The 15,438-nt window shown below is 37.3% G+C and overlaps 1 protein-coding gene across 1 annotated transcript in view; it reads right to left on the bottom strand.

Moving 5' to 3' along the window:
• Nucleotides 1-3,748: 3,748 nt before the first annotated feature.
• The window catches only part of NEK10 (NIMA related kinase 10), a 425,054-nt gene continuing 413,364 nt past the window's right edge, over nt 3,749-15,438 (bottom strand). The window contains exons 33-36 of the mRNA XM_042780294.1: nt 11,230-11,338; nt 8,875-8,927; nt 8,735-8,790; nt 3,749-3,797 (exon numbers count right to left, since the gene is read on the bottom strand). Of these exons, the coding sequence (XP_042636228.1) occupies nt 3,749-3,797; nt 8,735-8,790; nt 8,875-8,927; nt 11,230-11,338 (267 nt within the window). The remainder of the gene's footprint in view (nt 3,798-8,734; nt 8,791-8,874; nt 8,928-11,229; nt 11,339-15,438) is intronic.

Here is a 15,438-nt window from a genome sequence, read left to right as displayed (position 1 = left end):
AAATAGCATACAAGGGTAAGCATACTGTTAGCAGCACATTTCAAATGAAAAAATAATCTATCCAAAACAATGTTAATTTCCACTAAAGGATAATAAATAGAATATGAAAGATAGCATATGTGTATATATAAGATGGATTTATGATCACATTTTGATATTGAATAAGAAAATTTTCATGTTTGTATAGAATTGCTCCCCAGCAGCAAAGGTCAATATATAGAAGCATTAAAGTCCCTTGTTTCAGAGCCCATCATAGGTGAGTACCCAGGGTGCTGCTGCGAAGCTGTTTCAAACCCGATTCCTTTGCATTGCCTCTCCAGTTGATTTCTGTGCTCATGAATTTACACCATAAAAAAAGTAAAAGGCAAACAATAAAAATAGCTTAAAACGGAATTTCTCCTGCCTTCAGACAGAAGCCAAAGCCATTTTTAAAGGAATCCAGCAAACTTACTGTGCACTGTCCCTTCCTATTTCAAAAAAAGAAACAGATAGTAACAGCTTTCAATTCAGCAAATCAATGAAAGGGATGTGTGTCCTGTGCATGTTAATACTGATAGAAATGACTAAGCAATATTAAAATATAAATGGTGATTAACTGATGATATTGCTGAAATTGCATGTAACCAGCTAGACCTGTATTTGTTTTTAAGCATCAAAATTCATAACATACAGTGAGTTTTAGATGGTAACTACAGGAAGACCTTAACTCCCAATCAGTTATATCATTTGGGTAAAGTTCCTAACAGTGATTCTTCATTACATTCAGCCTTAGAATGTCTAAACAGACTCTGTCCATACTGCCCAATGCCACACCAGTGTCCACATTAAACCCAAGCAGCATTTCTTTCTGAGGTTTCTGAAATTCAAACCTGAGCACTGAGCACAGTGACCATGTTATTACTCACTGAATGTCTCCAAGTAAAGATTACACACGTGGAAGAAGGCAATTTTAACAACCAGCAAGCAAATATCTGTGCTGCCATTACTTCCCTGAGAGTGGAACATTTTGCTTTTAAAAAGCAACTTAAGGTTTCAAGTACATATATTCAGATATATGGATCAAAACAGAATTAACTGAAGCATTTGTGCATCAAAAGTGATCTGAAAAGTCTGATTGATATTCTGTACCATGTAAATATTCAGTCATTGGGAATTAGATGAGTTCACAGGGGTTTCATCGCACAACAAATAATTAAAAATTTGTTAGTTGTTGTTGTTATGTGCCGTCAAGTCAGCCCTGACTCATAGCGACCCCTCCTTGGGTTTCTGAGGCAGTATCACTATGGAAGTAGGATTGCCCAACCTTCCTTCCGAGGAGGGGCTGGTGGGTTTGAAATTAAAAATTACACAAGAGAAAAAAAATGAAATGCAATAAATAAAGGATTTTGAGGCCTTTTAAGCTCAAATAACTTCTGTGCACTAGAAAACAGTTCAGAGAGTCAAAACAAAATGTTGATTCTTGTCGTCTTATGAGGGGATGCTCCTTGTTTGAAAGTTAGAGAGTAAGTGCTTCTGAAAAGCTTACTTTATGTTGGGATGCAACTTGATGCACAAAATGGTGACCGTAGGAAAGCCTTACTTTCTCTTGTAGATTTGGTCATGCACTGGGAGAATGCTGATAAAGTGATTGTGTTAGTTTAATGAAGAATCCAAATAGCCGATTTTATTTAGATTTCTTTTTATCAGAATATTCTGATTAAAAAAATTCTCTATTTTATCAGAACAATGTCATTTATCATTATAGGGCTGATGGCCTTGAAGCTGTGGCTGAAAAGGAAATTTATTTGCCTAATTATGCTCCTTCTGACTGACTTCTAGCATATTAAATGCCAACTGCAAGGCTTCTAAGAGTCAGATAGGACATTTTGCCTCTTTTCTGGTTCAGAAACATAACTGTATGCATTTAAAAATACCTTTTCTTTTCTTACCAACATGTGACCTCTGAGCACTATTCTTTTCTAATATTTGTTCAATATATGTTGCTACTTGAAAAAGGACTTTAGTGCCCAGTTTTTCACCTAATAATTTGTTCTGTTTGGAAAGTTCAGAGTACGATCATAATTAGAATGTGTGCCCCTCTAGGCCTGTGTATTCTGCATGATGAAGAAATGTGCATTAAAAGTACATAGAATGATATTGCAGGCTCAGGTTAAGTTGGTATAGCAGTAAAATTTTGCCTGAGCAAATCAATAAAATCATAGCTTTTTGATTTTGCATGTGAATCTCATATCTGCATGGAATAAAAATTGGTTCAAAAACTGAAACTTAAGTTTTTCCTTATCCTATTTGATCTTACAGTGTATTTGTAACAACTAATTTGTTTTAAAGACAAAGAAAGGTTCATTGGCAGTCTTTGAAGGTATTAGTGCAAAGTTAATTTGAAAAACATACCAATTTTTAAAATAGTGCAAATTTTTCATTCAGAGATTTTTCCTACTATACTAAAGGCTGTGTTTCAACCAGTCAATATATTGAGCTAGATTCTATTCCAACCATGCTAACAATGTATCAATGTAAATAAAGATGATGAAATGCAGGGAAAAGTAAAACCATAACCTCAGCTTCCAGATTACTAATTAGTTAGAAGGAAAATTGTTCTTTAAGTAGTTAGCAACACAGTCTGATTTGGCAGCAAGGGCATTTCTTGGCATTACACCAGAAGCCAGTTGAAGAAGGAATTTTAGCCTAATAAGCCTAACAGCAAATTACCATTATAAATTCTCCCTACATCATAATGGGACACTGTCTGGCATTCTGGTTTCTCTTTCTTAGGGCTCTTTCAATGAATAAAGAAGGAATTTATACTTTATTACATAACTTATGTTCATTTCACATTCCCAAATGATAAAAATGTTAAAACAATGCAGGTAATTTTAGTAAGGAGGGACTTAGGATAAGAAATATTGCATCTCTTTCATAGATTCTATGAACTCTTCAAAGTGCTCTATAAACACTATTAATGTTTGATTAGCAGCAAAGCAGTAGCCTAATCAAAATTTCCCTCTGCCATATATGTATGTGCATATACATACAATGTTCATCAATGTATTCTATTAGTCTCACCTAAATCTGACCATTAGACAGTCATTCCCAGAGGCTGTGCAAGGTTACAAATACTGTCTGTGCTGTATCACGGTTCAAGACTACTAGCACCCAAGTGGTTAAGAGAGCCAATGCCTTCATTTAAAACAAGAAGAAAAAGAAGAAGAAGAAGATCTATTGCATATGTTAAATTTCTTTTTAAGATTTTAAAAAAAATGGGGGATACAGTGAGTTACCCAATATTCTATTCTGGGTCCTTTAATTTTCTTTACCTAAAGCTATTTTTTATACATAGAAGGCTAGATGTCTTTAAACATAGTTTCAGCAATCCTGAGTATATTCTTTTGAAAATATGATGGTTTGGGCTTTTTTTTTTTTTTTTTGCATAACTTGGAAGAAAGTTCTGAGGAGTGGGTTTTCCTCCCAGAGAAGAATTCTGCAGCATCTTCTCCCAGGAGCACACCGAGAGCCTTGTCATCAGGTATATAACGTGCCCTGGGAATGGAGGCTCCGGGCACTGCAGCCATCACAGAGCCTATCACATCAGAAACCCTGACCGGGGTCCTGCAGGCACTGCAGCATCTTGGTCTTTCCCCTTCCACACTCTTCTAGCAGCACCTGAACCTTTGGGCATCCTGCAGGAGTGGCTGAAGTCCGTAGCTTAACTTCACTAGGAAAAAAACAAGTCCGTTCAAATGCAGCATCTTCATCTTTTGGCCGGGTGGTTCTTGGTCCCCCATGGATAGGAGTGATACCTAGAGGATTCAGAAGTAGAAAGAATTCCCTGTTGTCACAATGTTTTAGTTCACACATTCAATTTCAAAAGCTGTAGCTCAAGTATATGAATAACAAACAACAATGAATAATAATAATAATAATAATAAAAAGATTCTAAACATAACAGGATATTTTTACAAAACTGCCTTTTACTATAGTTCAGTGCCAACAGGGTCTTTCTTAAATTATGAACTGAACAGAAACTAATACTCCTTTATGGTGGGAAAATAATACTCATTCAAAGTAGCTTGCAAATTTAAATGCCTCTCTCTCTCTATATATATATATATTAAAATATCTATTTTATATAATCATTATTCATTTAAGGAGCCCTAGTGGCACACTGGCTAAGCACTTAGCTGTTAACCCAAAGGCCAGTGGTTCAAACCTACCAGGGGCTCTGCAGGAGAAAAAACCTGGTGATCTGTTCCTGTAGATTATAGCCTGGGAACTCTATGGGGGCACTTCTACTCTGTCACACATGGTAACTGTAGTTGGAAGTTACTCCACAGCACACTATAGCATTTGATTCAAATTTCTTTTTATCTTGTATATTGTTAGTTGTTGACATATATTTCAACATTATAAAATAAAATATTAATGTGAAGATGATATGTTCATCATCTATTCAGTCAGATGGAGTTCAATGTTATTCTCAAAACAGCAATGATAAAATTAAGACATGTCAGTCTTTATCCTTCTGGTAAGGCAGCTAAATGTTTATGTATATATCATATAATTACTAATCATAAACCAAAACCAAACCAATTGTTGGTGAGTCAATTAGGTCTCATAGGGGTCCCAATCAACCTTGTAATCAAGAACAGAGCCCACTTTGGGAACGCTTATGAGGCTGCTTAGGTGTGTTTGCCCTTCTTTCATCTTATTTGCATTACTTTCCTCCTCTCAACCCAGCCAGCCCTACCTCCTCTTCCCAGAAGCCCAGAAATAAGGGAGCTCCCATTTTGGTCAGTGTTTTTTGGTGCTATTTCTGTTTCTGTCACTATTTTCTTTTCCTAATCAGCATTTTATGCCTGGGACATTCATCCTAATCAATTTTCAAAGTAGTCTCCCCCATTATTTCAACAGTTCCAGAAATCTTCCCCAAAGACAAAGAATAGCTAGCTAGATAATGGCTTTATTCTAAGACTTTCATTCTGAAAATGGCACTTGTCTATGCTCTTCCCTTACTAAACACAGATGACACGTTCTAAGCTGAAAATGTGCCATATCTTGGATTACTGCTTTAGTTGCAGCCTGGATGCTTTGGAGATGTATGCACAGGTTTGAACTGACAGTCTCAGGTTGTCAACTTGTATAATACAGGAATTATGTGTGGAATTCTCCGTACATAGTGCTTTATCAAGATCCTTTAATAAGGTTTGGTAATGATGACGCCAATGACAATTACAATGATGAGGGTGACAATGAAAACAATAGCAGATCTGCTAAAGTCTGGTAACTAAAACCAAAAACCAAACTCACTCTTGTAGAGTTGGATCCAATTCATAGTGACTGCTCCTTGGGTTTCTGAGGCGGTGTCACTACAGAAGTAGATCACCCTATCTATCTTCCTTCTGAGGAGTAGCTGGTGAGTTTGAACCACCAGCCTCCTGGTTAGCAGTCAAATGCCTTAGGTACTATCCTACCAGAGCTCCCCTAAAGCCTGGTGGAGGAGTTAAAATATATTTCCTACTTCTAACCATATAGCTAGGGCAGCTTTTCTCAACTGGTGTTCCATGGAAAAAAATGGCAAATCCCTGAAGAAAAAACAATCAACAGATTTCTTTCATGTAGAATACCTGAGTCCTTAATGCTAATCACGTTGGGAATCCCCCAAAATGACAAACTGTTCAGTGTTTTCCAAATCTATTTGGTCATGAGGTTTTTTTTTTTTTTTTTTTTCAGGGAACATCTATTAACATCTCTGATAATACTGGTCATTCCATGGAACCTATTTGAGGAAATACACTCTTGATTCTAAATACTACCCCTCCAAGTCCCATGACATCCACTGATCTCCATCCTTTGACTATGGAAAATCATGAGAGTAACAGCTGACCTGATTTGTATTAGTAATTAGGTGTTTCCAGTTTGGGGTCTACTGGGTACTTCTAAGTGTTATTTCTCAGGCAATAACTTGGAATAGTAAATAAGTAATGGCTTTAGATACCGTCAAGGGTTATTTTTATTGGTAAACTGGGAAAGTCTTTCTCCCATGATTTATACTCTCACTGTTATTAGAAGCTAAAGTCATGGGTATGTGCATTTTTAAATAGGTGATTCATTTTTAATTTGGAGGATTTGAAGAAAATTGGATGTGATAGCTAACTTATGTTGCTTAAATTTGACTGTTTAAATCATGCCTTCTTATTCTATTCACAATTCCAAATATAACTATAAACAATTTTGTATCATCTTTATCATGCATCTGATTTATCTGTTTATCAAAATAAGAAAATTTTAAAATGTCTTTTAATAAAGGAATTATGTGTTTGGAAATAGAACTAATATTTGATTTAAAAAAAATTAATGCTGGTAGAATAGTAAAAGGATAACAATTACAAAGAATGACTGAAATAATTACTTTAAAAAGGGGGGAAGGCAGAAGAGCTCTTGCAGAGCTCCCCTGAGTTCTCTGTACAGCTGGTTTCCCATTGATATTTACTTGATTTTCAGCAAAAAATATAAAGCCAGGCATTGCCCATGAACGTGAGTCTCGTAGGAAATGCTGAAAAATTAAAAGAATGATCTCTGCTCCCAGTACAAGCCAAGGGAATTTGAAATAATCAGATGTTGAGAGTCAAGAACATAGACATTCATACTGTGCATGGAAGGCTGGATGGATGCAGCCTTGAGTAGAAAATTAAAATTTAAAATCTCTGAAGGGATAGTAGGAGGAGAGCAGTTGTGGAGATGGTAATTTCTATTAATGATATATACCTTCGGAAAAGGAGAATTACTCATCATTTCTCTGCAGTTACAAATCACAACAGAACTAAATTTATAGAGGTAGTATTTTGGAAATATATTATCCAGCTAAAAGAGCAAGCAGTTGAATAATCCTTTGTGTGATTCATAAGAACCACCTGTTGAAACAGGAGGAGAAGAAAAATTGTTAAGAAAGTGAACTAACCTCAAAAAAGAATCTCATTTCCATATAATGACTGAAACAGGCTGTTTTTGAGACCTCTTTCCCTTTCCAAGGCTAGTAGCCATCTTCAGGAAATCATTTACATAATGGTCATGAGCTGGCTTTGCTAGTTGGAAAAAGAGTCAGTTTCTCCAGGCATACAAGGCTACTTTGGATGAACATACTCCAGTGGCGTGTGCTTCCTAAGACAACCCTAAGCCGTACAGGAGGAGACTGTGTATGTGGATGCTTAAGATCAGCTTGATGATTCAGTTATGAGTGGGATCCTTGGAAAAGTCAATTTGCATGCAGTAGGCACGGTTGGTGCCTATATCCTCTCACCCTTACCAGCTCAAGGCATCCAGGCCTGACATCCAACTGCCAGCACCTGTATTTCTTTTCCTGAGGACTTCATCTACTCTCTAGAGACTGCCTTGTCGACCTTTACAGCAGGCCAGAAACACCAGGAAATGAACACCCCCCTGAGAGCAGGCCTCAAACAGTCACTGACAAACATTGGAGGATAAATATTGCAGCTCCCTTCCTTCCTCCCCGAGAAGGAGAACTCTGAGGTACATGTTTCACACTAGCTCTCTCTCAGATTTCCCGAATGGGATCAAGCTTCAGTTGCCCACAATGGTAACTTACTTGATGTTGCTGTGTGCCATTGAGTCAATTCCAACTCACAGTAACCATAAGACAGAGCATAACTGAGCCATAGGGTTTCCTAGACTGTATGTAGCCTTTATAGGAATAGATCATCAGGTCTTTTCTCCTGTGAAACAGCTGGTGTGTTCAAACCACTGGGCAGCTATGTGCTTAACTATGTTGCCACTCCACTGCCATCAAGTTGATTATAACTCATTGCAACCCCCATTGGGTTTCCAAGGTGATAAATCTTTACAGAAGTAGATGGCCCCACCTTACTTCTCTGGAGCAGCTGGTGGGTTTGAACTGCCAACGTTCTGGCTAGCAGTCAAATGCCTTAGGCACCGTGCCACCAGAGCTCCTTGTGGTGCCACTAGGACTCCTTTTAACTTGCTTAATACTGAACTCTTTATTGAATTACTTCCTCACTCCCCTACCAATACTTGCAGGAATAACTCCAGATAAATTCATTCTACTGGAATCCTTGTGCCCAACAATGTACCCAATAGGAATAATTACAAAATTCCAGAGTTGAGTGAAATTGATAAAACAGAGTATAATTTTAGAACACCAATAATGATTATATTACAGGATAATATACCACCCCAGGGAACCAAGGTTTCTTACTTAAGGTAAGCAAGTGGCAACACATAAAAGCAAAGTTCCATTCACACAGACACATTTTAATTCACCAGAAATGTTTCTTTGTTTGGACACATCTTTCTTTTTCCTCCCTTAACATTCCACAAAAATAGTAGATCAATTTCAGCACTGGAAACCTGAGTTTCCAGCTCTTCTAGAATGGTACAAATGTTTACTATTAAAAAAAAAAAAATCATGGATTATTTGTCATTCAATTTTCTTCATTATTTTTTGTGACAGTCAAGTAGTACTAAGTGATCACCCTTTCTGTTTCAAGAGAGAGCAGTGGTATCCACACAAATGATGGACAGCATATATCTCACCTATTATTGTGTCTAGTCTAAGTACACATATTTTAAAAAATTGTTTAAAATAAAATTGAAAAAAAGAAACCAATAAAACAAAACTCTGGAATGAAGGATAAAGAAATCAGATCTTATATTCAATTATCTCATTCATCTTTCACAATTGAAAGCAAACTCTGGGTTTCACCTGTTAGAAGTAAAATTGTAATAGCCACTTTCCTCTAGGACTTCTTCAATCACAGTCTAAATTTGGGGGAAAAAAAAAAAAGTCAGTATTGAATCAGAAGCAACAACATAAAATTGTGAGAGGTACTGCAAAACCCTCACCTGCATCTGCTCATATGTTATTCCTTCCTCCAAATCAGAGCTGCTGGATAGACCTGAAATAGATAAATTATGGAAAGCCTGACATTTGGTTCACATTTTCTTAGACGTTATTGGCAATTATGGCTGAACTGCAATGAAAATAGGTCAGTTTGTTAATGATGAAGATGAGTACTTGCAAGCAAATTAATTTGGCTCTGAATATCCAAAGTCTGTTTTTCTTCCTTTAATCATTGCCTACTTTTTGGATGGCCATTGCAGAATAATATGCAGAGATTTAGGAATATTGCTTATGGTATAAATTGGCCAAGTAAGTAAGTTAGGGTTATATCTGTGTGTGTATATGTGTGTGTGAGAGAGTGTGTGTGGTGTGAGAGTGTGTGTGTGTTAGGGGCTGATAGGGATGGATTCCAAACACAGCTGCCTGATGGGTGACTTTTCTGATTAAGAAACTCTCTCTAGGCCACAAGACAAAAAGAGTAAATATGCATTAGAAAGAAAAATTCTGAAAGAGGGCAAAAAAGAGACAGTGAAAGACAAGGGTTCCTTCTGTGTGCCTGCCTAGCGGAAATAAATTATACTTAATATGAAAAAACAAGACTTCTTTTGATGGTTCATATGAGTATGGGATACCAGCACCTTAACCCACTCCCACCAAAGCCCACTGCCATTGAGGCAATTCTGACTCACAGCTACTCTATAGGACAGAGAAGTACTGCCCCATGGGGTTTCCATGTCATTGCCATATGGAAGCAGATTGCCACATCTTTCTTCCACCCAACAGGTGGTGGATTCAAACTGCTGAGCTTTCAGTGAACAGCCAAGCACTTTACCACTGTGGCACTAGTGCTCCTATAAGCTACCCCAGCACTGCTCAGAGCCATTTTGACCAGCTTGCACTCAAACCAATCAACACTGACTCAGTTGGAGGACCAGGGGTTCCCCTGACACTTTCGAGACAGAAAAGAGAATGGGGCAAAAATTGAGGGGAAATGTGAAAATGTGAATACAGGCGGCTCACTGTTAAAGCCAAGCTTCTAGTTGTTTCTCCAAAGGGCTGGCAGTCTCTGCTTTCTTTACCTGGGTCCCCCTGCTAAGATAAGGCCCAGCTTGGTCAGTTCTGAGGTGAGGCATCCAGATGCCCTGGGAGGAGTGTCTCACCTCACTGTCAACCTCTGAGAGACTTACATCAGAAGTCTTCATTTCATGGGAGCTGCTATTTTAAGAAATTTGGCCTGAGAACTAATTTACTTGCCCTGGGAGATGCTTTTAAAAGTAAAAGACTTTTGACCACATTTTATCTTTATCTCATGGATTTCTCAGGCACAACTTGAAAAGAAATTGTGCCGAGACAGGTTTGCTTTATCCCAGGAGTCCAAGACTTAGGGAAAGTTTGGTAATTAAGAAATAATGTGATTTGCCTAAATTAGACGACAATGAAAGCACAACAAAAATGAGCACTTTTCCAGGCCATCATAATGACAAGTCTTCCCTTAACTATAAAAGCTTCATTTCCATGCACTCCACTGAGTGACCTAACTATAGACTACAGAGATTCTAAAGTTATTTAGGAACTCTGAAACTTGAGAGTACTCTAAAGCCTCTTCTTAGAGCTCAAATATGGTAATAAGAATTAAAACTAAACTAAACCCCTACTAATAGCCAAATACTTTTCCTATGTTTACACTAATCTTCAGTGTAACCCTCTAATGCAGGTACTATATTTAGCCCTCATTTCATAGGCAAGGAAACTGGGGTTCAGAGAAGTTAAATAACTAGCCCAGAATCAGCTACTAGAAGTTTTAGCTGAGATTTTAATCTAGATATTCCATGTTTCCAGAACTTGCCCCATTAATCTCTATGCTATACTGCCTCCCTAAGTAAAATGGATGTACAAAGAACTGGATGGATGGATGAATGGATGGACGGATGGATGGATGGGTGGACGGACAAACAATTATCTGTTTAATATGGATTCCTTAGGTAAGTTTCAAATTTTCTCCATTGTGAGTATTCAAATGTTTTGCTTCTACTTTTTCTTTCACTGGATGCTTTTGAGCATTTGATTTCCCATCATCAGATGAGCAAGAAGAAACAAAAGGAAATCCAATTCACCCACATATTTTCTGTTGTTACTTATGGTGTTAATAAATGATGAAGGAAACTGCCACACTAGGTAAGATGAATATTGGGGAATTTCTAGATTTTTATCAGATGCCCCTTCCAACTATTGCCATAGATAATGGAAATAGGCTGTATTTTTCTTTTAAATTGAAGATTATCAGGGATAATTGACTGTTGATCCAAACAATGTATTTGAATTTGAAAGCCCAATTTCCCCGCACTGATGGACATTACCTGTTGGGTCATTTGGGGACAGGCTATTTCCACCTGACGAATGACGTAATAAATGGTAATCTGCTGTGAAAAAGTTGGGCTCAATTGGCTCTGGAGATCCCTGAGATAACTAAAACAGAAAAAGCAAAACCACATCTTATTTTAAACTCAGAAACAAATGACATGAGACCTCTGTGCGAAGTTTCTATTTCCCTATGTCACTGTACAGAAAAGTTAGTGCTCTGTGGTTTTCAATTCCTTGTAAATAGACAAAGAAACATCTTCTTCCTTCCAAAATAATGTACAAATTGAAGGCAGCCAAATTACAGCACAAACAAGTTAGATAATTCCCTGGCCACAGGGAAAACAAGCAAACAAAAAACCCCACAACCCTCTATACTTTACAGCTTTACAAGAGCAAAATAAAAATGGATACAAAAATAATGGCATGGGGCCTGGGACATCAAAATGTTATTTTTATCATGTGTAGGAGGAATACACTCCAATTATTCAACAGAACAATATGTTTAGCTCAAATCACAATCTTTTTCATGTATGCTGCTTTGAACAATGCCTTCTTGTATGACCAAGGCTAACTAATTTCTTAATACGTTTTTCTAAATTACTATTAATTAATTTTAATCTCTAAACATTTCTTCCCAATCCTCCATAGTAAAAAGTAATTCACCAAATAGCAGAATTAAGGTACAATTGCTTAATGGCCTTCTTTATAGCTGAATTTTTAAAATGAAATTTTAGGCTATGAATGTTTTTTACCCTCCTTTTACTTTAATTTCAACCAGTATTTGGGCTGGCCAAGTTTTTGTGCCTGAGTTAATATACTTTTAAAATGTTAATATATATTAATAAACCAGAAACATGTGGCACAATTTGGACTATGCAATAGTAGTTTACCTTGTATGCATATACTCTAATTTATGAATTAAAAACACATCATTGTTTAGCTGTGTATAAAGCTCACTCTATGACTCAGCAATCCCACTCCTAGGTATTTATTCAAGTAAATATGTCAATCAAAAGACATGAACAAGGATATCCATAACACGCTTATTCATAATAACTAAAAATCAAAATAAAAATTAGACAGAAAAACAAACACAAAGTTCCATGGACAGACCACTCATCTGTCAATGTGCAGTACTGTGGTGGGTTGTGTATTTCCGTGATGCTGGAAGCTATGCCACCTGTATTTCAAATATCAGCAGGGTCATCCCATTGTGGACAGATATGAGTGGAGCTTCCAGAGTAAGGCAGACTAGGAAGGAGGACCTGGCAATCTACTTCTGAAAAGTCTGGCAAATGAAAATCTTATGAATAGCAGTGAAACACTGTGTGACATAGTGCTGGAAGACAAGCACCTCAAGTTGGAAGGCAGTCAAAATACAACTAGGGAAGAGCTGCTTTCTCAGAGTAGAGATGACCTTAATGACGGAGATGGAGTAAAACTTTTGGGACCTTCATTTGCTGATGTGGTGTGAAATGAGAAGAAACAGCTACAAACATCCATTCATAATCAAAACATGGAGTGTATAAAGTATGAATCTAGGAAAATTGGAAGCTGTCAAAAATGAAATGGAATACATAAAGATCAATATTCTAGGCATTGTTGTTGTTGTTGTTGTTATGTGCCGTCAAGTCGGACCTGACTCATAGCGACCCCTCTTTGGGTTTCTGAGGCAGTATCATTATGGAAGTAGATTGCCCCATCTTCCTTCCGAGGAGTAGACTAGTACTGATTATTATGAAGCAGGCAATCATATGGTTTACTATGCTAGAATGACAAACTGAAGAGGAATGTTCATCATTAAAAACAACATTTCAAGATCTATCTTGAAGTACAATGCTGTCAGTGAAAGGGTTATATCCATACTCCAACAAGGACGACCAGTTAAAAAAACTATTATGCAAATTTATGTACCAACTAAAATGCAAAAGATGAAGAAATTTAAGATTTTTACCAACTTCTGCACCCTGAAATTGATCAAACATGCAGTCAAGATGCATTGATAATGGTGACTGGAATATGAAATTAGAAAGATATAAGAAAGATCAGTAGTTGGAAAATATGGACTTGGCGATAGAAATAATGCCAGAAGTTGCATGATAGAATTTTGCAAGACCAATGGTCTATTAATTGGAAACACCTTTTTTTCAACAATATAAATGGCAGATATACATGTGGACCTTACCGCTTGGAAAACATAGGAGTCAAATTGACTACAGCTGTGGAAAGACATGATGGAGAAGTTCAGTATCAGTCAGAACAAGACGAGGGCTGACCATAGAACAGACTGTCAACTGCTTATATGCAAATTCAAATTTAACCTGAAGAAAATTAATACGCCATGTTTTGGTTCTCCAGTGCCACTCTAACAGGAAATACAAGTGGATGGTTTTAACAAACAGGAATTTATTCTCTTACAGTTTAAGAGTCTAGAATCTAAGTTCAGAATGCCAGCTACAGGGACTAGGTGAAAGGCCCTTGACCTTGGGCTTCAGCTCTGCCTCTTGCTCCCAGCCACTGAAGCTAGAAGCCTCTCTTAACTCAGACAGCTGCTGGCTGCTGAGGCTGCCAAACTCAAGGTCAAAAAGTAAAACACCACAGTCCCAACCAACACACCAAGCCACTAGTTCAAGTCCAGAAACAGTCTCAAGATCAGCAGACAACATGGCAGTCCACTGAGATGAAAACTTGTCCAAACGCAAGATCCAGATGTGCCAAAAAGCTCAGAGACCTTCCTCAAAGCTTCTTCTTATATACTGGAGGCAGACCACATCTCCAAGGCAGCTACTCAGCTGCTCACAGTAGATTCCACTATTGAGTTGATCAGCTCACCATGGGGAATAACTATATCCAGCTGCCCAGCCACTCAAAACAAAGCCCACCCAGGCTGACACATAAGTTTAACTACCACAGTCCTTAAGAGTCAAAGCATAACCTGAGTATTTCCCATTTGAATTTAGAGACTGTTTGAAGAACAGATTTGATGCATTGAAAACTAATGATGCAAGGCAGATTAATTGTGGGATGACATCAAGGACATCATACATGAAGAAAGCAAAAGGTCATTAAGAAGACTGGAAAGAAAGAAAAGACCAAAATGGATATCAGAAGAGACTTTGAAACTTGCACTTGAATATATAGTAGCAAAAGGAAATGGAAAATATGATGAAGTAAAAGAGCTGAACGTAGGACTTCATAGGGCAGCTTGAGAAGATAAAGTAAAGTATCATAATGAAATGTCCAAAGACCTGGAGTTAGAAAACCAAAAAGGGAAGAACATGTTCCACGTTTCTCAAGCTGAAAGAGCTGAAGAAAAAATTCAACAATACAGGAAGCATCAAAAGAAGATGGAAGGAATACCAACAGTCACCGTACTAAAAAGAATTGACCAACGTTCAACTATTTCAGGAGGTAGCATGTGATAAAGAATCAATGATAGTGAAATCCAATCTGCACTGAATGCACTGGAACAAATCAAGTCTCAAGAATTGAAGAAATACCAAATGAGATATTTCAACAAATGGATACAATGGTAGAAGCATTCACTCATCTATGCCAAGAAATTTGGAAGACAGCTACCTGGCCAACTGACTGGAAGAGATCCTTATCTGTACCCATTCCAAAGAAAGATGATCCAATAGAATGAAGAAATTATCGAACAATATCATTAATATCACACACAAGTAAAATTTCACTGAAGATAATTCAAAAATTGTTACAGCAGTATATTGACAGTGAACTTCCAGAAATGCAAGCTGGATTCAGAAGAGGACGTGGGACAAGGGCTATCACTGTTGATGTTAGATGGATCTTGGCTAAAAGCAGAGAATATCAGAAAGATGTTACCTGTGTTTACTGACTATGCAAAGGCATTCAACTGTGTGGAGCATAACAAATTATGGACAACACTGTGAAGAATAGAAATTCAAGGACACTTAACTGTCCTCATGAGGAACCTGTACAAAGAAGCAGTCGTCTGAACAGAAGAAGAGAATATTGGGTGGTTTAAATTACGAAAGGTTTGCATCGTGGTTGTATCCTTTCACAATACTTACTCAGATCTATATGGTGAGCAAACAATTCAAATAGGTGAACTATATGAAGAAGAACATGGCATCAGGATTAGAGGAAGACTCATTAACTATCTGTGATATACAGATGACACAACCTTGATTGTGGAAAGCAAAGAGGATTTGAAGTATGGA

This window comes from Orycteropus afer, unplaced genomic scaffold, assembly GCF_000298275.1.
Source record: "Orycteropus afer afer isolate SDZICR_OR568_19922 unplaced genomic scaffold, OryAfe1.0 scaffold00003, whole genome shotgun sequence".
Classification (NCBI taxonomy): Eukaryota; Metazoa; Chordata; class Mammalia; order Tubulidentata; family Orycteropodidae; genus Orycteropus; species Orycteropus afer.
Note: the sequence above shows the minus strand (reverse complement) of the source record. Positions and strands in the feature narration are given on the sequence as shown.